The 24,945-nt window shown below is 49.0% G+C and overlaps 1 protein-coding gene across 3 annotated transcripts in view; it reads left to right on the top strand.

The window, feature by feature from the left end:
- The window catches only part of Cngb1 (cyclic nucleotide gated channel subunit beta 1), a 79,225-nt gene that overhangs the window by 34,846 nt on the left and 19,434 nt on the right, over positions 1-24,945 (top strand). For all 3 annotated transcript variants that reach the window (XM_031340963.1, XM_031340962.1, XM_031340964.1), the window contains exons 14-23: positions 1,048-1,296; positions 7,145-7,232; positions 7,610-7,727; positions 14,998-15,163; positions 17,089-17,196; positions 18,668-18,825; positions 19,796-19,951; positions 20,831-21,039; positions 23,799-23,849; positions 24,254-24,340. In XM_031340963.1, the coding sequence (XP_031196823.1) occupies positions 1,048-1,296; positions 7,145-7,232; positions 7,610-7,727; positions 14,998-15,163; positions 17,089-17,196; positions 18,668-18,825; positions 19,796-19,951; positions 20,831-21,039; positions 23,799-23,849; positions 24,254-24,340 (1,390 nt within the window). The remainder of the gene's footprint in view (positions 1-1,047; positions 1,297-7,144; positions 7,233-7,609; positions 7,728-14,997; positions 15,164-17,088; positions 17,197-18,667; positions 18,826-19,795; positions 19,952-20,830; positions 21,040-23,798; positions 23,850-24,253; positions 24,341-24,945) is intronic.

Below are 24,945 nucleotides of genomic sequence, written 5' to 3'. Positions count from 1 at the left end.
TTCTATTATATAACTATAGCATCGTTTTTGTTTGGTTTTAGGCAAGGTCTCACTATGTAGTCTCAGCTGGCCTGGAACTCACAGGCTGGCCTTGAACTCACAGAGATCTGTCTGCCACTGTCTCCCAAGTGCTGGGATTAAAAGTGTGTATCTCTGAGACCAGCTTTGACACGTCTTCCATTGTTTACCGCTCTGGTTGGCAGCATGAACCTGAGAAAGCAGGGTCTAAAAAATGAGGTGGACTAAAGTCTTGTGCACTAGCCAACTTTATTCAGAGCATCACACAATTTATTCACCTGAATGAAGTGTACAATCACAAGGACAAGCAGCCCATGGGAAAAACATGTTTTCCCCCATACAGGCATATAAACAAACAGCAATATCCAGTTGTAATGGATAATCCAAAGTGAACTCACTCCTTCCTATCCACTACACCTGGGAGGAGCATGGAAGTACATTCCAAGAACAATTCCGTGGTTTTGAAGAAATCAAACTCACAAGATTCTTGTTTTCTGGAAGTTTTCTCACAAGCGTTCAGGACTCCCCTCTCATGATTCCATTCTTGGACCGTGTTTGAACACTCTACTGGTGACATTTAGTTTGTGTGTTAGTTTTCTGCTGTAATTAGATACTCAAGGTCACCAAGTTATATATTAAAAAAAAAAAAAGGTTTGTTTTAGCTTGTAGCTTTGGAGGTTCAGTTGATGGGCCTGTGTTGAGGCATGGTGGGGAGGAGCAAAATGATGGACTTTCTGTCAAGGAAGCATGTCAAAAAGGAAGGGATTATTATGATGAGCAAGTCATGCTCCTGAGCTGCATTACTAAGAAATACATAAGGGGAAACTGAGGCTCACTAAAGCTCAGCGCTGTGCTTGAGTCACCACCAGGACAATATAGGAAGGTTGTGGCAAGAGAGAGCCTGTGGTTACTGGGATGGAGATCTCAGGTGGATCTTTGCTGAGAAGTCCCAGGACAGATGTCAGAGATGGGCTGAAGAGGGCCGGAGCAGCCATGGGGACTCACCTCTTTCCTCTGATCCTGACTTAGGGAGCTGCCGCAGATTCAAGAGGAAAGGGAAGATGAGGACCAGGAAGAGGATGAGGAGGAGAAGAAGGAGAAGGAGGAGAAGGAAGAGGAAGAAGAGGAAGAGAAGGAGGAAGAAGAGGAGGAAAAGGAGGAAGAAGAGGAAGAGAAGGAGGAGGAGAAAGAGAATGAGGAAAAGAAGGAGGAGGAGGAGAAGGAAGAAGAGAAAGAAGAGGAAGAAGAGGAAGAAGAAGAGGAAGAAGAAGAGCCTATGTGAGTCACTTGTCCTGGTCAGTGGGATTAGGGGTTCCTGGGGAGGGATGCTTTCTGCCTTTGATCTGTGCTGAGCTCTGTCAAGCATTGATCAGAGGACTGGGAAGGCTGGGATCTCTACTGTGTTCAAAAGAAACCCATTGCCTGATATCTACCCCTCAACTCACACAGGTGCACCCCTGTGAAATTTGAGAGCCTGTTTTCACTACTCAATGATTTGAGAACAGGGCCTAATATACAGTAGGCATTAAATAAATATAAAATTAATGATATATAGAAACACATCTTTATTAGTTAGGGGTTTACTGCTGTGAACAGACACCATGACCAAGGCAACTCTTATAAGGGCAACATTTAATTGGGGCTGGCTTACAGGTTCAGAGGTTCAGTCCATTATCATCAAGGCAGCTGGGTGGTGGTGGCATACACCTTTAATCCCAGCACTTGGGAGGCAGAGGCAGTCAGGTTTCTGAGTTTGAGGCCAACCTGGTCTACAGAGTGAGTTCCAGGACAGCCGGGGCTACACAGAGAAACCCTGTCTTGAAAAAACAAACAAACAGACAAACAAAAAAACAAACAAAAAAACGAAGGCAGATCCCTGACCTAGTTAGGAGTTGGAGACCTGGGGTAAGATTTGACAGAGCGGGGAGCTGTGGGCTGAGAGGAAGCAGGAGTGAGCGAGGAGAGAGCACAGGCCAAGGTCATGCAGGACCAGAGATGGGCAATGAGGAGGGTCTGACGGACTCCACCAGTGAAAGACCATGGGGTGAGAAGAGTACACCGTGGGCTGGCTATCTCTGAAGCAGGTTGTGATGTCCTTAGACCTGGTTTCCCAAAAGCCACAGGGAACATTTAAGATTTGTGAGCAGGAAAGTGGTATGGCTGGCAGGGGTGCTGGAGAGAGGTGTGGGCAGAGAGAGCAGGGAGCAGCTGCTGTGGAGGAGGGAAACTTATCTGCCCCACTCTAGCCCCTGGCCTCATTCCCTGTGTTTGCCATGCACCCACTGCCATAACACTGCACCCAATCCTGTAATCCCCGGGCTGTCTCTCTGGCCAGAGCTTGAGGCCGGGCAACACCATAAATCTTCAGAACACAGCTCTGCTCCAGGAATGGACCATGCCTGTGAGCCTGGCTACCTGGCAAGTGTCTTCTCTCTCTAGCACCCACCTCCATAGCTGTAGGGGGCCGACAGTAGCCCTTGCAGAGGGGTCACAGTGATGGGTGCCATAATGGGTCTGGAGTAAGGACACATTGGTGACTAATGTCCTCTTCCCACTATGGACTACGTCATCCCCAGTCAAGAAACAGTTAACCATGAAACCAGCCTATCGTAGAATCAGTGGGGGTAACAACAGTTCTCAGGGCAGTCTCGCTCACATTACATCTTCCCAACCATGACAGAAAACCACAATTTCTCCTTGCCTACTTCTGATTTCTCCAATGCTTACCTCATCTCCTCTCAAGACCTGTCTTTCTAGGGGCTGGAGAGATAGCTCAGATTTCCAGGAGCCACATAAATGCCAGCTGACTTGGTGGCCTGCCTGTAATTTAACCTTTGAAAGATGGAAATGAGATTCCCAGAGCAAGCTGGCCAACTAGACTAGTCAATTGGATTAGCTCTGGGTTCAACTAAGAGAATCTCAGTGAATACAGTAGAAAGCAATAGAGACTGCAGGCCTCCACATACCACAACCCCACGTGTGCACACATACAAACATGCTTATATATGTGCCCATATATGACACACATACCCATACAAACAACTTTTTAAAATAAACTTTCCATCCCATACCTAGTATTGTGAAAGTCTTTCTTTTGGAGAAAATTAAGCATGTGCCTCCCCTCTACTTCTGCCCTCTGGGTCTTCCCCGAAAATTCTGCCATGTGCCCTGTTCTTAAATAAAGACACCTCTGAAGGCTGGTGGCTGTATAGGGCCCATACAAATGTTCCCATGGCTATACATGTGTCCTCAGATGTAGCAACATTGGCACGCCTGTGTATGGCATACACTAGCTACATACTCACATACACATTTACACACATGCATCATCACACAGGCTTATATGTACCCATGTGCATGTTGGGTGTGTGTGTCCACATAGCCCAGACACCTCAGGGACACATTCATCTATTCAAGGGTCGCTCGCAGCTTTAAATTCAGAGAGCCTTTGGCCTCCGGGCCCAAGGAAGAACAACACTCTTCCTTGACAGTCAGTGGTCCCAGGCACACACACAAAAGATGTGAAGGGATAGGCTGGGCTTGGCTGTTACTGTCTGGGGAAGGATGCCCTTGGCCAGCTTTGCAGAGACACAGGTTACTGATGACGTGAAGGCCCTGGTAACGCAGATGGTCGCCTAGCAACTCTGTCTCTGCAGGCAATAGCTCTGCTTTTCCTAGCAACCTTGGCCCACAGTCTCCACCTGACCTCCCTGGAGCATTCCTTCAGTTCCCCCTCGCTGCCCTTGGTGTGGCTAGAACCAGGAAGGGCACCAGCTCCGTGCTGAACCAATCACAGCATCTTAGAAGCTGCTGTCCTGGCCGACCCAGGGCTTCTCCGGGCTCCACTTGTATGCTCCAGTTGCAGGCTTGGCTTCACAATCACAGCCTCAAGCTGACCTACTGCAACATGGGCCTTCCTACCAGCCGAGCCCGAAAGACCCAAGTAGGTGACCGCTCCTGACCCTGAGCTCTTGTCTTCTCTTCCTCCTGAGCTGGAATTTCAGAGGAGGAACATGCTGAAGGTGACCTGCAGACCTGAACTTGGGGGGGCATGGCCTGTGGCAGGTGGGGAGGGAGAGAAGAAGGTTAAATGTAGAAGCCAGCCATCTCAATCCTTCACCTAGAAGTCCAGGGCCTGATAGAAGCCTGCCTAGGCCCTTTGATCTGTTCAGAGATCCCTGGGACTTGGGAACTTTCTAGAAGTTGAGAGAGATACTGCTGAACAAGAGGGAGCCGTGGCAAATCCTGTTGAGTGGCAGCAGCATGGCCTGAATACACAGACCCCTCCGCAGCCCTTGGCAATGCAGACAGGGCCAAATTGCTTTGCTAGCTGAAGTTGTTTATCCAAACATGTCTGCAGTAATCTAACCTGCTGCTGAGGCTGCTGCAGGGATTAGCTGTAAGACTGATGGGAGCAGTGATAATAAGAGCCGTTCCGGTTCTGAGCCCACTTCACAGACAGGCACATTAAGGTTCAGAGCTGTGTTTTCAGCTGCCCTGCCAGGAAGTGCAAGGCAGGGTCTGGCTCCTCCAAAGTGAAATGCAAACAAAGCTAGCATCTCACAGTGTTTAGAGAGAAGAAACGAGGAGAATCCAGAGATAAAAGCTGGCATTCTTACGGCTTTTCCATTTCAGTCTCTGACATCTGACAGCCATGCAAGGCCCTGTTATTTGGGGGTGGGGGTGGGGGTTTATTGTCGTTGTTTTGTTTTGGGTTGTTCTGTTTTTGTTTTTGACATAGGAATAAACTGGAAGCCCCAGAGTTCCAGGTGCCTTGCCCAAGGCCAGAGCCCTGACACTGGGAGGCCTCTGGCCAGTGCTGCAGACTGGGGCACTCAAGCCCTAAGACAGGAGGAGGCCCATCTGCATGAAGCCACCTTCTGCTTGTGGCAGGAGACATAGCACCAAAGTACTTTAGGGGTCCAAGAGAATATTAGAGTATTCCTTTGACTGAACCTAGGCGTTTACACATGGTAGGCAAGTTGCCAACCTAAGAAATTGTTAATTTCTCTTAAAAACAGACCAAAAGAACTCTTTAAAAAAAAAAAAAAGATTTATTTATTATTATATGTAAGTACACTGTAGCTGTCTTCAGATGCACCAGAAGAGGGCGTCAGATCTCATTACGGGTGGTTGTGAGCCATGTGGTTGCTGAGAATTGAACTCAGGATCTTTGGAAGAGTAGTCGGTGCTCATAACCGCTGAGCCATCTCTCCAGCCCCCACCGAAAGAACTTTTAGACTTAAGAAAACATTGCAAGATATAAATGAATGTTTTCTTCTTGAAGTGCCATTGTAAAGTGAGTCAAACATATTCTTAGGGGTGAAAAGACCCATGAAGGCTGATGTACCAGGACATGGTCAACATTTGGCATGAGGCAGTGTAGACACTGCTCGTGACTGGAGGGCAGCAGAGCAAACACATGCACTTGGACTCACCTTGAGGAGGCTGTGTGACCACAGGCTGCCTGTGGCCTCTCTGAGACATGTTTTCTAAGCTAAAGTGTTGACACCATCTCACCACAACCCTGGCAGGGGCTGTTTGGATAAAGAAGCAAGGGGGATAATAATGTTGTAAAGAGCTTGGCACGGAGCCTGGCACACAACTCACAGAAGCAGCCATGGCCATGTGATTACAGGCTCGTTCCCAGTGCCTGGCAGCAGGCTTCATACAGACGCCTCTATATCCTGTCCCAGCCCCTGCTTACCCGCCTAGGAAGAGCTGAGACATGGCCCTCTGGGCACATATGACACCTTGGAACATCTTCTGTGAATCCCTAGGGACAGGGCTCTGAGGGTCAGGTGGGGCTGCTAGGAAGCAAGGCCTAGTTCTAACTACAAAAGACACATTAGAATCTGGCTTTGGCAGTGCATGCTGGGATCCCAACGCCAGAGAAGCTGAGGCAGGAGGATCACAAGTTCTATGTCAGCCTTCAAATATAGAGCAAGTTCTAGGTTAAGCTGGACAACCTGGACCCTGTTCAAACACACACACACACACACACTTGTGGATGCACTCACATATGCTCTCACATTACTTTATCCCTAGTTCTGAGTTACCATTCTAACATAGAGGTCACATCCAGACATCTAAGGGCCCAACTCTTCCTAGAGGCTGAATAGTGTGTGTGTGAGTGTGTGTATGTGTGTGTGAGTGTGCGTGAGTGTGTGTATGTGTGTGAGTGTGTGTGTGAGTGTGTGTGTGTGTGTGTGTGTGTGTGTGTGTGTGTGTGTGTGTGTATAGGTTTGCTCTTAGAGGATGGGGATAAGGGGGTATTTGAGATAGGTTCTTATGCAGCTCAGCCTTAAACCTGCTATATAACCAAGGCTGGTCTTGAACTTCTGACCCTCCTGCCTCCAGCTCCTGAGTACTGAGATTGCCTAGCTCTTCTGGATAAACTCATGCTAACATAGCATTCAAATATCAGGACAGTACACTTGAAAAACCAGCTTTGACTTTCTCTGGAAAGTGAAGAGATCTGATATCTCTCGTCCTTCATTCCAAACAGAGTAGAGCCCCATTCACAGGGACAAGAGTTCCCCTGTTTGCCACAATCTCCTCCCTGTCCCTTCTAGGACCTTCCCCACCCCTGTCACTCATGTATACTTGCTGGCTGGGCCAGTGATGTCAGAAGCCTTTAGAATTGTACCGTTGTTGGTGCTGAATTCACGAGGAAGAAACAACAAGGGCCTTGGGTTAAGGTTTGTGATTTCGGTCAGGCCACTTCACCTCCCTGCCCCCACCCCACCCCCATATTGGGGATGGAAACCAGTCCTTCAGACTTGAGGAAGCCTAGGGTATGTATATTCTGAATGGGCGTCATCCCAGAGATGCTTCTTTGGGCGTTACCTATGGCGTCCTCTTTCTGGACTGCTCTTCTCCCCATGTCTGAAGTCATCCTCAAGGCCCAGTGTCTAAGCCACTCTCTGGGGAAACCCTCTTTCCCAGTATAAGTGTGGGCTTTATTGCAGTCCCTTGTGTCAGACAGTAGACTGTCGGTGTGGATGTCACATAACCTGTGACATCTCCATGTCTGCTGTTCCTGGTCAGAGTTGGCCTTCGGCAGCATTTGGAAATGCCAACCTCCACTAACACTGCCTCTTTCCTCTGCCCCTTGTGTCAACAGTGTCCTGCTGGATAGCTGTTTGGTGGTGCAGGCTGATGTGGACGAGTGCCAGCTAGAAAGGACACAGCCAGAGTTAGCATCGATCCAGGTAGAAAGTGGAGTGCCAAGCCCTTTGATGAAAGGGTAGGAATGGGGTTTGCTGGTAACTGTCCATAGGACAGAGAAAGCTGAGATTTTGGAGTGGGGGGAATCTAAGAGGCTGACCTAAGAGGATCACTAAGGGAGATGTGATCCTGGAGTAAAGATTCTGGGGGTGGCTGCTTGGTTAGCTTTGTCCCCGTGAACGGGAACACATGGGGAGGGGGTCCTCTCAATGTGTAATATAATCCTGGGTTTAGGGCCTTGGGCTTCTAGATACTTCCCTCTACTAAGCGCCTCCTTGGATGGCCCAGAAGATGCCTTGGTTGGTACTGGGTGGTGTAGGAGTTGGGTGGAATTCAATGTCCTCTCTATGTGTCTCTGCAGGAGTTGCCAGAAGAGAAGGAGGAAGAGGAGAAGAAGGAAGAAGAGAAGGAGGAGGAAGAGGAGGAAAACAAGGAGGAAGAAGAGGAGAAGGAGGAAGGGGAGGCCACAAACTCAACAGGTAGGAGCGAAGTTGTATAAGATGCTCTAGGGACTTTAAGGCTGGTGGCAGCTTGGGGTGGGGCATCCTCTTCCATACCCTTCATCTCCTTTCTACCTAGGGCCCCACCATTCTGTCCTGGGCAAAGACCTTCCTCTGTGTCTTGGAGCCACATTATTCCAACTAGATGATGTCCTTCAAAGATACTGAGGAAATGACTCCCAGAGTGTTGGGAGAGTCTTGCCCTGCTGCTCCCTCATGCCACCTTCTCTCAGGGAAAATGCAGTATAACCTGTGCAGAGACCCTGAGGCGGAGGGGGGCAGTGCCTGTAAATGGCTCGACCATGCCCATTTCTGTGGCCACATCCCTATCTTTTTGCTAATGTCCTGGGCAGGGAGCTCCAGTTATACCCGGCTTTGTATTGTGGCCTCTCTAGCACCTCAGCCCAGGGCCTGGTGCCTCAGTTAGTGTTCTCTTGCTGTGAAGAGGCACCATGACCATAGCAACTCTTATAAAGGAAAACGTTTAATGGAGGCTGACTTTATAGGCTCAGAGGTTTAGTCCATTGTCTTCATGGTGGGAAGCGTGGCAGACATGGTCCTGGAGAGGTAGTTGAGGGTTCTACATCTGGACTTGCAGACAGCAGGAAGAGAGAAACAGCATCTGAAACCCACCCCGAGTGATACACTTCCTTCAATGAGGTGACACCTCCTAGTCGTGCCACTTCCTATGAACCTATGGGGGGGCTATACTCATTCAAACCACCACAGGGCAGCATTACTGATGCACTCCCAAAGTTCTGCTCTTCAAGCTGCTGGCCCTTGAGTTACCTAGTAAGGCCGATAGATTATTTTACAAATAACAGAACTGAGGCATGCAGTGTGTCCCACCGTAGGCAAAATGTGGAGGCACGGACTACTTTGGCTTCTGGCTCCTCCTTTCTGTGAGACCCAGAGCTAGCTCTATCAATAGAGCAGTGCTAGGACCTCCCACACAGGCTAAATGGCAGCTCAACCCGTCATTCAAGTTTTCTCTATGGACATCAACACTTGTCTGTCAGAGCCTATGGGGTCCAGGCTGGGCACTGAACATCCACAGAGATGTAAGGTTAGAACCAAACAAAAGCGGCTAAGCTGCATCTGTACCCTGTCCCAGGTAGTCTGGGAAAGTACTGTTCACTACTACTCAAAAGCTGACAGTTTCGTTATCTCCTGGAAACTGGATTAGAGATGCAGAATTCAAGCCCTACCAAGCCCCGTGGAGCCAGAATCTGCCTGCTGTCTGGCAGATTTGGCTTCAGTGTTAGCATTTAACACAATAGCCTTGAGCCTTACTTCTTAGATACCTAGAGCAAGGCTGGGCCTCAGGATCACATAAGCATCCTCAAGTGGTTTTGGTAAGCAGCCCATTGACCCCAGGGTCCTAACACAGTGTCTGTCTCTGATTGGGAGGATGATGAATTGGCTGCAAGGGTTCTTTGAACAGCAAGATTGTACTGAGCTCAGCACACTGGAGCCTGGGTTCTGAGGTTCTGAGTCTGGGATCTTTAGAATCTGACACAGAGAATAGTACTGTGGCTGATCAACAGACCCAGGACTCCGAGAAGTGTTTTGAAGCTACTGGGTGAATCATCTGTATGACTCGGTGATGCTCTTTGTGTTGAGTGTTGGGGACAGGAGTGCGTGCTTCAGACCTGGGCAGGGCTGCTACAGCACAGGCAAGTCCTAGGTTGGTCTATGTCCCTGCTGGGGAGGAGCCCTGCCTGCACCACCTCCCTCAACTCAGCTCCTGATTACAGTCCCCAGGATCACGCCTCTGCCTGCCACCTCCGGGACCCAGTACCATGGCTAAACCAGGCCTGAACATGGAGCTGAATCGCCTGGTCCAGGACCAGCCACCTGGCCAGGAGCGCCCCAGACCTGGCCCCCCAAACCCAGCTGACCACCTCCCCAATGTGCCCAGCTATCGTCCCGCAATCACCCGCATCCCTGTCCTTGTTTCCCGGAGGACAGCCTTGTCCAACTCCAACTTCACCAAGGAGATCAGGAGCTCCATCCGTCGCCTGGGTAGTGTGATCTTGCCTCCAGCATGTGTGGCCTAGTAGAGTTTCTGCATGGCTTGGGCTGTCTTCCCACCTTTGTGCCATGCTGTGGGAACACGCTTTGTGCTCGTGGGATTCTCTACAGACTTCCCTCATACTTTGTAGTGACCTAGCAGGGTTTAGTCTTATTTTTTTTTTTCCAATATGCCTACACCTTCACAGTCAGCAATGTAGTTCTTCAACTGCATGCACTCTCTGCAGGCCATCCTCTTACACAGGCAGCCATTCCCACTATAGTGAAAAATCAGTCAGCTCTCTAGACCATGAAGCTTGGTGAGAACACTGGAACAAGGGGCAGGGGTCACTCCCACCCCTAACTGAAATGTTATGGACAGTTGATAGCTTCTGGGCAGTGGATGGAGTCCGTTTTCTGTAAGGATGTGACTTCTGGTGGATCCACCATGCCCCATGGATGGCCTTCTACCCAGGAGTTTATACAAGCAGCCCAGATTGGAGTTGATGGGTTATTATAAAAAATAAAAAGGACACAAAGTTGGGGGGAGTAGGGAGGTGGGGTGGATCTGGGAGGAGTTGGGCGTGAATACGGTCAAAATACATTGGATGAAATCCTTGAGACTTAATAAAGATATTTTTTAAAAGAATAGACAGAGGTCATGGAAGGAGGGAAATCGATGGCAGAGTGATGTGAGGCCCATGGGAGATAGACTTGACTGACTAGGAGAATCTGCTGGACTTTCTAAGAGCCATTCATATCTACTGTTTCAGGGAAAGTGGAAACATACAGGTGCCAGGCAGGTGCCAAGCAGGTGCAGGCAGGAGAAGCAGGCAGGTGCAGACAAATGTAGTCAGGGGAAGCAGATGGGTGTAGGCAGGAGAAGCCAGCAGGCGCGGGCAGGAGAAGTAGCCAGGTGCAGGCAAGTGCAGACAGAAGTGGGCAGGAGTAGGCAGGTGCAGACAGAAGTGGGCAGGAGTAGGCAGGTGCAGACAGAAGTGGGCAGGTGCAGACAGAAGTGGGCAGATGCAGGCAGAAGTGGGCAGGTGCAGGCAGAAGTGGGCAGGTGCAGACAGAAGTGGGCAGGTGCAGGCAGAAGTGGGCAGGTGCAGGCAGAAGTGGGCAGGTGCAGACAGAAGTGGGCAGGTGCAGACAGGAAAAGCAGGTAGGTGCAGGCAGGCCAGGAGAAGGGGTTGTTAGCGGAGACTGAGGGCTTGTCCAAACTAGTCCCTGTGTTGCCACTACTCTCTGGCTAGTGACAAAGTACTTGAGGAGTACAGCTGCCTCTGTCCCTTTCTGCCTTGACTTAAGTCAGTCTGCCCATTCTTCCTTTTGATGTGACTAGCTTTTGTGCTGACACTGGGTCAGGCTGCCTCTGGGATCAGAGCCAGTAGAAGGGACAGGACATTCTGTAAGAAAGGGCTGTGGTTGTCCTTGTGTCCTCTTCCTAGCTTACGATGGGCACTGAATGGGGTGAGCTCATGCCTGCAGTGAGGGGTGACACCTGAGCTCTGTCTGCTGGTAGCTGGGCCAACTGTACTGCTCCACAGGACCCCTGACCTTGACCGTCATTACTTACTAGGCCTCTTGGTAGATTTTCTTATTTTAATTTAATTTTACTTAAATAGAAAAACTTTTAATGGCCAGTGAAATGGAAAATCGGCATGGCTTGCCATAGCCAGAAGTGTCAACAGTTTGCTCCAGTGATGCAGTGTTAATATGCCAAACACAAGCAACTTGTGGAGGAAAGGATTTATTTTAGCTTACACTTCTGGGTCATAACCCGTTACTGATGGAAGCCAGGACAGGAGCTCAAAGCGGGAACCTGAATCAGAAACCATGGAGGAACTTTGCTTACTGACTCGCTCTTATTGACTTGCTTGAGAGCTAGATCTCCCATACCAATTAGCAATTGAGAGAATGCTTCTGGGGGCTGGTGAGATAGCTCAGTGGTTAAAAAGCACTGGCTGCTCCTCCAGAGGTCCCAAGTTCAATTCCCAGCAACCAGATGACTCATGACCATCTATGAAGGGATCTGATGCCCTCTTCTGGCATGCAGGTGTGCATGCAGCAGAGCACTCACATTAAATAAATACATACATAAAGAAATGCATACATACATACATACATACATAATAAAAAGATTCTCTTCCCAATTAAGAAGAAAGAAAGATGCTTCTCAGACATGCCCACAGGCTAATCAGATGGAGGCAACTCCTAATGGAAAAAGCTAACTGCCTATCTTCCTAGCACTCTTAGAAGGCTGAAGGTCTTGAGTTAAGTGTCTGCCTGGGCTACAAATTAAGGCTGCCTCAAAATAAAGTCCAGAAACAGAAACAGACAGCATCAGTAAGAATAACCACAAGCACGGGGGGTGGGGGGGAATGGAGCTATGGTTTCCGTGTGGTCCTCATGTGTTACTCATGAGATACAGAACCTGCTGAATTGAAGGCTTAGAGCCTAGAGGCACTGCCAAGGCCACAGAAGCACAGACTTAACGGGTCCCCTCTATAATGAAGATGGAGGGAGAGTGACAGTGGTGTCGTGGTATCATTCTTTGCCTCCCCTTTTCTGGTCTGCATCTGGAATCATGCACGTCCTCTCTAGTGATCTGGGGGCTCCAGCTGGGAAATACTCCCAGAAGCACCACGAGAATGTGACTGGCCCAGCGAGGCCAGGACACAGGAGTTTAGGTGGAAACTAAGAGGTTCAACGAGGATGTTGTTCTGGGTCCTGATGTGGGAGCGCAAGCCTGTAATCCCAGCATTGGGGAGGGTGAAGAAGGAAGATCTCGAGTTTGAGGCTAGCCTGGGTCACATAGCAAGACCCTGCTTCAAAAGAAAAGGAAAACCACAAAACTCCCAATTGTTTTGTCAGCGATGCCTTAGTACTTCTGAGCTGGGTCTGAATCTGCAGCAGGTTTCTGAATTTTCCTACCCTGCAGTTTCCTTGCTGTTAAAATGGAAACAGTAACAACTGCCCCACGGAGCTGCTGGAGAGGTAAACACATGCTGATGTCCTGGTGAGAACATACAGTGGCAGATTCTCAGGAAGCTGGGGCAAGAGGCCAGAACAAGCAGCCAACTCAAGCTAACCAGTCAGACCCACTTCAGGGGGAAAAGAAGAGATGTGAGACTGGGCAGTGGTGGCGCATGCCTTTAATCCCAGCACTTGGGAGGCAGAGGCAGGCGAGGCCAGCCTGGTTTACAGAGTGAGTTCCAGGACAGCCAGGGCTACACAGAAAAACCCTGTCTCGAAAAACCAAATAAATAAATAAATAAATAAATAAATAAAATAATAGGTGTGAGTACTTGACATTTAAACACAAATACCAGAAGTGGGGGCACTGGTGACACACACCTTTAATCCCAGCATTCTGGAGGCAAAGGCAGGAGGATCTCTGAGTTCTAGGCCAGCCTAGTCTACAGAGGAAGTTCCAGGGCCCACCTGTAAAGTAGCGCTGTAGAGGACTGAGGCAAGAAGATTAGGCATTTAAGGCCAACCTGAGCTACATAGTGAGACCCAGGAAGGAAGGAAGGAAGAAAGGAAGGAAGGAAGGAAGGAAGGAAGGGAGGGAGGAAGGAAGGGAGAAAGGAAGAAAGAAAGGAAGGAAAGAAATCAGGCTGGCTAGCAAGATGGGTCAAGGGGTTGGTCCCAAGCCTGGAGACCTAAGATTGACCCCCAGAATCCACATAATGGAAGGGAACCAACTCCCACAAGTTGTCCTATCACACACATGCACACCCACACCCACACGCACACACACACATGCACACGCACATACCGGGATGTGCTTCTACTCCACACATAATAAATAAAATATTTTTCCAAGACAGTTTCTCTGTTTAGTTCTATCTGTCCTGGAATTCGCTTCCCAGAGGCTGGCCTCAAACTCAGAGACCTACCTGTTGCTGCCTCCCAAGTGCTGGGATTAAAGGCGTGAGCCTCCTCCACCACCACCCCACAGCTAATATAATTTTTTAAAACTTCAAAAGAAGAAAGAAAAGGGAGGGAGGGAGTGCCGACCTATAAGCACGTTGAAATGCCTAACAGTAAACACTTACCATTTTAATGTTCCTGTTTCTAGCATTATTAGTCTAGAAAACAATATAATATAACCTACCTCATCTGAGCTGCCCTCTGCTGCCTGATTGTTTCTCCTTTCGGCTGGGGGATGGCAATGCTGGGTGGAGTCCTGTACAGAGCAGGCAGGGGTGGAAGGGCACCCCCTGCCTGGATGCCTGAGTCAGACTTCCTGAGGATGTAGCATACTGGCTATCCTGGGCCTAGAGCTGAGGCCATGCTGGGAGTACTGGAACCCTGGGGACTAACCTTTAGGGTCCTTCCTCTTCTGCTCCCATGGGAACTAGTGGACAGTAGGTGAGGTCTCATCTTCCTCTGAGCCTGGAGAACCTCTGTCAGTATAGTGAACGATCCACCTCCGTTTTTTGTTTTTGTTTCTTTTTTAAACTTTTCTCATTCTTGGCGGTTCTCCTCAGGGGGGCTTATGACTTAGTAAAATAAACACCCAGCTCTGAGGCCCCTCTTCCTTCCCATTGTATAGCTGTAAGCTGCGCACAGGATTTCTCATGGTGGCCATGAAAAGAAACATCCCAGGGACAGTTATTTCAGAGTACTTCCCAGCCTTGCTGGGGAGCAGGTCCGTGGCCTGCTTGCCTCTAAAGTGCCCTGACTCTAGTGTTGTATCCCAGGAGGTACCATGCCCGCCCCCACCCCCCAGCCTCCAGGAAGTACCTGATTCTGAGGAAGAAGGTCTGGGTTTTTCAGAGGTCCAAATAGACAGCAGGTGATTTCTAGATGCTCCTGCTGTAGATGTAAATACCCTCCAGAGTAAGTTCCCAGGGAAACACATGGTCAAGACAGCAAATACATCTGAATTGGAGTCTCTTCAAGGATCCATGGCCTTGGCTTCTGCCCTTCTCTACAGGCTTGGGAGACATGGTTTCTCCTACCTTGAGAGGGGACAGATGGACCTGTCTGTGTGATACTTAGTCCCAGCCTCCCCAGATTGCTGCTGCTTTCCATGCTGAGAGGCTAGAAGAGAGTTCTGGAATATTTAGACTAGATTTCCAGCTCCTGGGTTTGGGGTTGGGGTGGTAGGGACACCCAGAGGGCTTCATGCTGCATGGAGCTTGCCTGGGGGTGGGGTAGCCCAGGGTAAGGAGAAGGCATCAGAAACCCTCCAAAAACAGCCTCTCTCTCTGACTCTCCCCAGTACCAGCCACAAAGGAGCACCCGGAGCTCCAGGTGGAAGACACGGATGCTGACAGTGGCCCCCTCATCCCAGAGGAGACGCTCCCTCCTCCTGAGAGACCACCACCGTCTCCTGCCAAGTCCGACACCCTCACAGTTCCAGGCGCCGCCGCTGCAGCAGCCCACAGGTTACCCATGATGACTTGCTTGTGCTTCTGTCTGAGATGTGCCGCTGTCCCATTTGACAGATGGGGCAGACATTAAAGATAGGAAGCAGCAGGACTCAGACCTCCTCTGCTGGCAGTGCTGAGAAGCATTCTCAGAGGAGACGTAACCTAGGCACCTTCAGCTGCACGATAGAGGGATGCTTTGCAGCAAATGCTGATGTTCACACATACACTAAATGTGACACTAACCTCTGCCCCCTTCTTAAATCTTGCTTCCTTTTACATTCTGGCAGCACATTGCTTCCTAAAGCATCCGTGTGCTTTATAAAAATTTCCAGAGTCCTACATCTTGTTTATTTTTCTTCTCTCTCTCACTCTGTCTGTCTCTCTTTTAGATTTTTATTTATTTTATGTATGTAAGTACACTGTAGTTATCTTCAGACACACCAGAAGAGGGCATCAGATCCCATTACAGATGGTTGTGAGCCACCATGTGGTTGCTGGGAATTGACCTTTGGAAGAAGAGTCTTAACCACTGAGCCATTTCTCCAGCCCCCAATTTTTCCTATCTTAAGTTTTCTTTTTTCTTTCTTTCTTTTTCTTTTTTTGTTTTTTGGTTTTTGTTTGTTTGTTTGTTTGTTTTTTGAGACAGGGTTTCTCTGTGTAGCCCTGGCTGTCCTGGAACTCACTCTGTAGACCAGGCTGGCTTTGAACTCAGAAATCTGCCTGCCTCTGCCTCCCAAGTGCTGGGGTTAAGGGCGTGCACCACCACTGCCTGGTTTAAGTTTTCTTTTTAATTCAGGACTTTGCATCCTAGTCAAGAGCTCACACTCCCAGAATGTCTTAACAATTTAAAAATATGGCATCTTTTCACTTATTTATTTAGTGTGCATGTGCCATGGTGTGTATTTGGGGGTCAGGAGACAACATTCTGCTGTCGATTCTTTCCGTCTACTTTTACGAGGTTCTGGAGATCGAACGTCCAGTTTTGCACAGCAAGCACCTTCACCCACTGAAGCATCTTGTCTGACAGTACCCAGGGTCTCGCTTTTAAACCAAACTGCTTCACTGTGTTGTCACAGTGTCATGGTTAAGGGCCACAGCCAGACTATCCTGTGTGTCCCTAGCTGATCGTAGTGGAGCTGAGTTCAGCACACTGCGCCCCATCCTCACAGCTGGGTAAACTCTGTAGCCACACTGTCTTTCTTTCCTTTCCTTTCCTTTTCTTTTCTTTTCTCTTCTTTTCTCTTTTCTCCTCTTCTCTCCTTTTCTTTTCTCTTATTTTCTTTTCTTTCTCCTTTCCTTTCTTCCTCTTTTCTTCTCTACCTCTCTACCTCTCTCCTTCCTCTCTCTCTCTCCCTCCTCTCTCTCCCCCCCCCCATTTTGTTTATTCATTCTCTCTAAATCAGTGTCTCACCATGGAGTCCAGGCTTCCTTTGAACTCACAAGCTTCCTGCCTCTGTCTCTCAAGCACTGGGACTGGGGAGGTAAATCATCACATGTGTCCTAACTTTTTTTATTGTTTGTGTCCTAAAGGCTGACCTTCCTATTCCGTGTGCATTGCCATGTTATTCCCAGTTGGGGTACACTCGAGTTTAAGCCCTAAGCTCTCATCTTCTTGACCTCACTTGACGAGCTAACACATTGCTGTCATGCACTAACATGCCTAAGGCATCTATGTCCTTAGACTCTTGGTCCATGTGTGAACCCTGGGAATTTTGTGGTTTTATGCTAATACAAGTCTTTAGGAAATGGCCCTTCTTCTCTTCTGCATTCATTAACTCATAAAATGTTTGTTTCTAAGCTGACCCATGCTTCTAAAAGTCTGTGCTGTTCATCTTGGGCCAGGCCATTGAGAGACATGCAGACTGAAGTCCCAAGCCAAGCCATCTCACCCCCCAGCCTGCCTTCTCCGAAGGATCCCTTACCTGTCTGAGTCTCTACAGGAAGAAGTTACCTTCTCAGGATGATGAAGCCGAAGAGCTCAAGGCCCTGTCACCAGCTGAGTCCCCGATGGTTGCCTGGTCAGACCCCACCACACCACAGGAGGCTGAGTAAGTAGAACCACCCCTGAGTCTCAAGTGACTGGTTTGGGAGGAGCAGACGAGGACAGGAGCAGGAACTGGGGTGCTTTCAGAACCCCACACAAGGTGAACTTCATGTTTTGGAGCAGCGAGGCAGGGCCGGCCCTCAAGCACAGGGCTTTCCTGGTTGGCCCAGGGGTTCTACAGACTCAGCAGGAGGGACTTGGACTCTAGGCCAGATGCGTTCATGCCGGCAGGGAAGGAATGCCTACGCAGAAGGACCTCCTTTCTCCTCCACTGAAGATCTTGGCACTGAACACCAACCAAATGGGTCGGCAGGTAGAGGAAGATCTGCTGTAGGTCCCTACCTTGGAACTTTTTAAATCAGATTCCCAGGCTCCACACAGCCCTGGATAGTGGCCCTGGAGACCTGCATTTCCAAAGCACTCCAGTGATTGCTGGGGTGTAGGATGTGACTGGACTGTCCCCAGGACTGTGTCACAAGAAAGGACTTTCCTGGAGTGTTTCAGTAACCGTAGTTGATGTTAAATGCCCAGCCTTGGACACTGACCGGAGGTAACCTACCATGCTCTCCAGCCATGACCCCTGTGTTAAAAGCAAGCCTGCCTTCTCCCTTCTGGCTTTTTTTCTACCCATAATTTTATTTATTTGTTTTTAAATGTATTTGCTGTTATTCTGTGTGTATTTAGGATGTCAGGGAGCATGTCTGTGGCATGGTACACATAGACGTCAGAGAATAGCTTAGTGGAGTCAGGTCTCTCTGACTGGGCCATGGGGCTTGGGTAGCAAGTGCTTATCTGCATAGTCACCTTGCTGGCCTCTCTCCACGACTGGATTCACTTTGTACTTCCCGGAGCTGTAGACATTTAGATAGGCTCAGGAAATCCCTAAATCTCACACAGCCCAGCTGGCATTTTATACAATGAAATTGTGTTTTATGTAGCAGAGCAGGGACAAGGTTCTGGCTTAATATAAGAAAAAATATGATAGGAATCAGAAATAGTAATTAAAATTACCCTCAGAGTCATGTAAGGAGGTCAGTATGGAGACTTATGTGTTAGTTAGGTAGGCTAAGATGCTGTGACAAACAGGCCCAGATGGCTCAGTGGTTAAAAAGACAAGGTGTCTCCTGCTACAGTCACAGCACTAACCACTTGTCTACTTTCAGGTCAGTGGAGGGTTCTGTTCATGCAATCATTCAGGGACCCAAGTGACAGTGGTTTTGCTCTCTCCATGTAGCATATAAGATGGTCTGATCAAGATTAGAAAGAAAACTTCAACCGTGCATGGTGGCATAGGTCTATAACCTCAGCTACTCCAGAATCTAAGAGACTGGAGTGGGTCCGACATTGTCAGAGGAATGCTGGATTGACCTTCCTTAGGCTTTGCTGGAAGAGGAGGCATAGACATGACCTAGCACAGGCCTAGGGTCCTGGGAACCCTTTCTGACTCTTGTTCATCCTCTGCTGTGTTCCCACAGTGGCCAGGACCGAGCAGCCTCCACAGCCAGCCAGAACAGTGCCATCATCAATGACCGGCTCCAGGAGCTGGTGAAGATGTTCAAGGAGCGGACAGAGAAGGTGAAGGAGAAGCTCATTGACCCTGACGTCACCTCTGATGAGGAGAGCCCCAAGCCCTGTGAGTGGGGATAGAGATAGCCACAGGCCAAGGTGGTTAGGGTGCCCACAGAACCCCATGAACTACTACTGGGGAGGGCGGTGTAAACAAATGGTTGAGGTGTATGAGAAAAGCCCAGGTTCTGAACTTGGGCCTTAGAAATGTACTCAGGAGAGGAAGAAGGTCAAAGGTGACCCTGGCCTTCCCATGAACCAGTGGTTTAGATTCTTCTGCCTCCTCCCACAGGGCATAGCGACTGATATGTCTATCTCACTTTTGCATAGTGAGCCACCATACCTGGCCCAATGCACAAGCTTTTTGTCAGGGATATTTTCTAGGTTTTTTTTTCTGACAAGGGTTGTATATTGGGACTCAAGTGCCCAAGACATGTTAACAGAGCCTGCCTTCGCACTCCTAACACTAGAAGCTGTGTCTGGACCCCTAAGAGCAAAGGTGTCTGTCACCAAGTACCACAGACCCATGAGAGGCTGAGTCTCAGCCCGAGAGTGGAACTGAGTCCTGTTCTGAAAAGTCTGAATCAACATGTCCCCAGGTTGAGTCCTTCAGTGTTCTGAAGAAGGAAGAAGGGAGTGTAGGTACAAAATGCTCCACCCACCCAAGGAGCAAAGGGTCTGTCGACACACAGAGACACAGACAGACAGACAGACAGACACACACACACACACAGATAGACACACACTAAGACAGACACGCAAACATGCATACATACACACACACACACACACACACACACACACACACACCACTTTCAGCTTGGGTCTAGGAAGAGCTGCTGGGGACTCCAGACTCCTGTGGAAGAAAGAAAGGGCCATGAGATTCACTCCAGAGGAGCTTACTAGCCTTCTGCACCCAGAGTGTATAAGCAGGTTGTAGTTAGAAAGTGGGGAGGCTCTGAAGCCCCAGCTCTGTGGGTAGAACCATTTCCCTAGCCTCAGGGCGGAGTCAGATGGTCACTAAGGTCATCCCACAGCCCCAGCCAAGAAGGCCCCAGCCCCAGCTCCAGCCCAGAAGCCGGTGGAGGCAGAGGCAGCAGAGGAGGAACACTACTGCGACATGCTCTGCTGCAAGTTCAAACGCAGGCCTTGGAAGATGTACCGGTTTCCCCAGAGCATTGACCCATTGACCAGTGAGTTCCCTTGGAGCAAGTCCCTCTCGTGCAGTATTAAAAGGGTGAGGGGTGCGGGGGAGAGGGGGGCAGGGTCCAGTACCATGGACATCCTTGGTTCATGACTCCTTCCTTATACTTTCCAAAATGGTCCCACACATCCTTGCCTGATTCTTTAACACAAGTCCCTGGACTAGGAACATGGGCCATCTTACAGACAACGGAGCTGAGGCACCGAGGAATGTGAGTGACCTTAAGATGCAGCCAGTTAGACGCCTCACCTTGACCTTGGCCAAGTCTTCTAATCTGGCCATGTGGGCTCCTTCCTGGGGGCCCTGCTCTGAGCAGGGGTGAAGAAGGAGTTCATCAGGGTCTGAAGTGAATTCCCATGAGCCTCTGTAAGCCTATTCCCATAGTCCTCCAGCCCAGCACCCTCCATGTGTGCACTACACTTCACAGTTTACTCTGGAGTTCCTTTCCTTCTCAGCTGGTGGTTCCCTGTGACTTCAAAAAGCCCATGACAAGTGCCAGAGAGGAAGTCCCTCAAAGCTAAACAGGGAATCATTCAGGGCTAGGACTCCAATTCTTGGTGTCCACTGGGTTTCTAAGATACCAAGGGATCTCTAGTGATGTGCAGTGATGCCAAGTGATCCACCCATCTGTCTGTCCATCCATCTGTCCATTCCCCATGTGTCATTTGCTGCTGCTCTGGATTTTCTAAGACAGTAAATGTATTGCCAAATCTCATTCATGGGCTGGCAAGATAGCCTAGTGGGTATTTACCAGCCAATCCTGGCAGCCTAAGTTCCATCCCCAGGACCTGCCCAGGGTGGGGGTGGGGGAACGTTCTCTTGATGGCCTTCAAGCCCATCCCTGTCCTCTCCCCACCCCACCCCCCAGACCTCATGTACATCTTGTGGCTGTTCTTCGTGGTGCTGGCCTGGAACTGGAACTGCTGGCTGATTCCTGTGCGCTGGGCCTTCCCGTACCAGCGGGCAGACAACATCCACTTCTGGCTACTCATGGATTACTTGTGCGACTTCATCTACCTCCTGGACATTACCGTGTTCCAGATGCGCCTGCAGTTTGTCAAAGGCGGGGACATCATTGTGAGTCATGGGCAGGTGGAGGGCCGGTGGCGGGGACCAGGACAGACCCTATAGCCAGGGCCTTCGGGAGACTGACCTCTGAGGCTGTAAGCGGTGGATGAGAAGAATGAAGGCGATCCTGGGAGCAGCTGTCTGTCATTTTTTTTTTTCTTTTTCCTTTCACTCTTTGCATGTTCAAATTATGCACATTATATACCATTCAAAGATGAACGCCTTTAATCCCAGCACTTGGGAGGCAGAGGCAGGTGGATTTCTGAGTTCGAGGCCAGCCTGGTCTACAGAGTGAGTTCCAGGACAGCCAGGGCTATACAGAGAAACCCTATCTCGAAAAACAAAACAAAACAAAACAAAAGATGAACTGGTTCCTAGACGATCTGATAGAGTTATAGAAGTAGTCCAGAGAATGTCATCTGGGGCAGGTGTACCTGCTTCAAATTCTAGCTGAATCCCCAATCTGAGCTTGAGCATTCTCAACTGTGAGCAGAGTGGCAGCAGCTCCCAATTCGATACGAGCCTCACTGTGAGAACTAAGATGCAGGGGGCTCAGGGAGCTGAGTGCATCCTGCAAAGGGCATGGAGATGATCTGCTATGTGAGCCAGCCCTGTACCTGTGAGGAAACCACAACCCTAACTGTGACCCTGATGGTCACATCCCTGTAATCCTAGCACTCAGGAGGTTGAGGCAGGTAGAGCTGAGTCGAGGCTAGACCAGGCTGAGTAGTGAACCCCTGTCTTAAATATACAGGGGTTTGGCCGGGCGGTGGTGGCGCATACCTTTAATCCCAGCACTTGGGAGGCAGAGGCAGGCAGATTTCTGAGTTCAAGGCCAGCCTGGTCTACAGAGTGAGTTCCAGGACAGCCAAGACTACACAGAGAAACCCTGTCTTGGAAAAAAAAAAAAATATATATATATATACACATATATGTATATATATATATATATACACATATATGTATATATATATGTGGGTTTGGGGCTGGGGGAGGGGTAGGAGAAAGGAAAGAGAAAGAAGCTGGCACCCCAGTTCCCATTGCTGTGAGCAAGTCACTTTTCACAGTTCCACACTGAGGGTCTGGTACGTAGCTCAGTGGTAGAGCACTTGCCCAACTCCCTGGGTCCTTCTTCACTATTGAAAAGTTAAAAAAAAATCCACTCTACATCAAAGGCAGGGGCTTTCCTCTAAAACAGCTTCTGAGTGGCCTGCTCTTTTGGATTAGAAGGTTTGTTTTTTTTTTTTTTTTTTTTAAAGGGATATTGCCTTGCTGTAAGTGTTCATGGAAGAAGTCAGGCAATTAATATATGGGGGGAGGTGATAAAGAGTCAACAAACATTAGATAGAGAAAGATTTTAACCACTTATTTATACTGATTAAGACTGAAGAGGGAGCCGGCATGGTGGCACACACCTTTTTTTAAAATTTTATTTATTATTATACATAAGTACAATGTAGCTGTCTTTGTACACACCAGGAGAGAGGGAGCCCGCATGGTGGCACACACCTTTTTTTTTTTAATTTATTTATTATTATACATAAGTACAATGTAGCTGTCTTCAGATGCACCAGAAGAGGGCGTCAGATCTCATTATGGGTGGTTGGGAGCCACCATGTGGTTTCTGGGATTTGAACTCAGGACCTTTGGAACAGCAGTTGGTGCTCTTACCCGCTGAGCCATCTCACCAGCAGTAGCACACACCTTTAATCCCAGCACTCAGGAGGCAGAGGCAGGAAGGATCTTTGTAAATTTGAGGCCAGCCTGGTATACATAGAGAGACTCTGTCTCAAAACAAAACGAGTCAAGGGCTCTGGAGAGATGGCTCAGCAGTTATGAACACTTCCTGCTCTTCTAAAGGATGCAAGTTCAGTTCCCAGCACCCACATTAGGTAGCTCCAGGGATCTAACATCCTCTTCTGGCTTCTGTGGGTACTTTCGACACATAGTCACATACATACATACACATGAAGAAAAAGAATTTTTTTTTTTTTTGTATTTTTGAGACAGGGTTTTTCTGTATAACCCTGGCTGTCCTGGAACTCACTTTGTAGACCAGGCTGGCCTCGAACTCAGAAATCTGCCTGCCTCTGCCTCCCAAGTGCTGGGATTAAAGGTGTGCACCACCACCATCCAAAAAAGAAATCTTTTAGTAGAAAGAATCAGTAAAGAAAATAGTGTTCTGAAACTAATTTTAAGCTGTGTGAAGTAGAACTAATCCATGGTTGAGATTTTTGAGCACCACGTAAAAGGTGTTAGTATAAAGTTGGTAAAATAAAATTTAACATTATAGAAGTTAAGATTTTGGACATTGCATCATGTGTGTTACACCACAGCAATTAATGCTCTGCCAACAGCTGCTTCACAGGCTGCAAATGTTATCGATACCATGAATTAAAATGAATCTAAATGATTAAAGAGCCAGTGATAACCCCAGATAACATATACCAGAAATGGAAGCCTTGGCAACAAATGAGGAGTCTTTGGCTAGCTTCTGCCTTACCCCCATCCCAGCAGTTACCAGCCCCTCACAAATAAAGTGGCTAGCAGTCCTGGGAGGAGCCAAGCCCTGAGAGAATAGGCTCCAAGCCCCTACATTCCTCCATTCAGGAGATCAGAGTCTGGCTGGTGACTCCAGCAAGGTTCATTCCCATGGCTAGTCATCACCACCCCCACCCCACCCTGCAGGACAGCTGCATGTACCTGTGAGGTCACTCCACCTCTCTGGTCAGAGCTCGATCTAACATCATTGCGCTTCCTTCTTTCAGACAGACAAAAAGGAGATGCGCAATAACTACCTGAAGTCTCGCCGGTTTAAGGTGTGTACTGGATGGGGGTGGGGACTTGCCACTAGGTATATTTGGCGACCTGTCACATAAAGGGAGGCTGGTCCTATCTCCTGTGGGAGTGCCCACTAGGCCACAGGTCTTTCAAGCCAGCCCAGACTGGGTGACTCTTACAGAACACCTTTCCATGTCTGTGCCTCTGTTGCCAATTAGGCGGCACAGAATCCCTTATGTTGGTTGGGCACAGTGTGTTGGAGGTGGGCAATGTGGATTATAAAGCCACACAGAGTGGGTTGGTGGAACACCTTGCACCTTCTCTTCTGACGATGCTCTGAATATTCTGACCAATCTCTCTGGCAGATAGGGACATGCCCCCTTAGCCCTCCTACCCCTGAGGTTCTATGTCTTATCCCCTGGGATGTCCATTGGGATTTCAGATGGACCTACTCTGCCTCCTGCCCTTGGACTTTCTCTACTTGAAACTTGGTGTGAACCCCCTCCTTCGCCTGCCTCGCTGCCTGAAGGTAAGATTGGCAGGTCCCCAAAGTTCCTCTGTGTTTGACCTGAACACTGCCGTCTGGGGAAGGGGTAGTGTCCCTAAGAGGAGACCCCTGGGGAGGTGAGTGTTCTGCAAGCATGTCTTACTAAGAAGTTCATTATAATTGCTGGTAATTTGGGGACGTTTCTCATTAGTCTCTGATCCAGAGACTTTTACTGATGTTAGTTCTTCGACTCCATGACACGAATGCTGTTCTTACCCTCTTAAAAATGAGGAAAGAGGCACAGAGAGGCTAAGGAACTTGCCCAGTGTCACACAGCTAGGCAGGCGTGGAGTCCGGATTTGAATGTAGGCAATCTATCTTCAACGCCATCCCTTCGGCATTTCTCACGGAAGAGGCTTCTGCTTTATAATAGACTCCACTCAAAAGATGGGGAAGTTGGTCCTTGGGATGGCTGGGTGACTCCCCCAAGGTAACAGGAGTAAGGCTGTCCCAAGGTTCGATTTGGATGCGCGGCACCTATTTTATCAGTGTTTCCAGTTATTTTTCTGGCACTCACTGGCTGGACCCAGGGTCCTAGGAGGATGTGCCTGATTCAGGGTGGAGATCTGACAAGTGCCCTTGGATGT

This window comes from Mastomys coucha, unplaced genomic scaffold, assembly GCF_008632895.1.
Source record: "Mastomys coucha isolate ucsf_1 unplaced genomic scaffold, UCSF_Mcou_1 pScaffold22, whole genome shotgun sequence".
Taxonomy (NCBI): Eukaryota; Metazoa; Chordata; class Mammalia; order Rodentia; family Muridae; genus Mastomys; species Mastomys coucha.
This window is presented reverse-complemented; position numbering and strand designations above follow the sequence as displayed.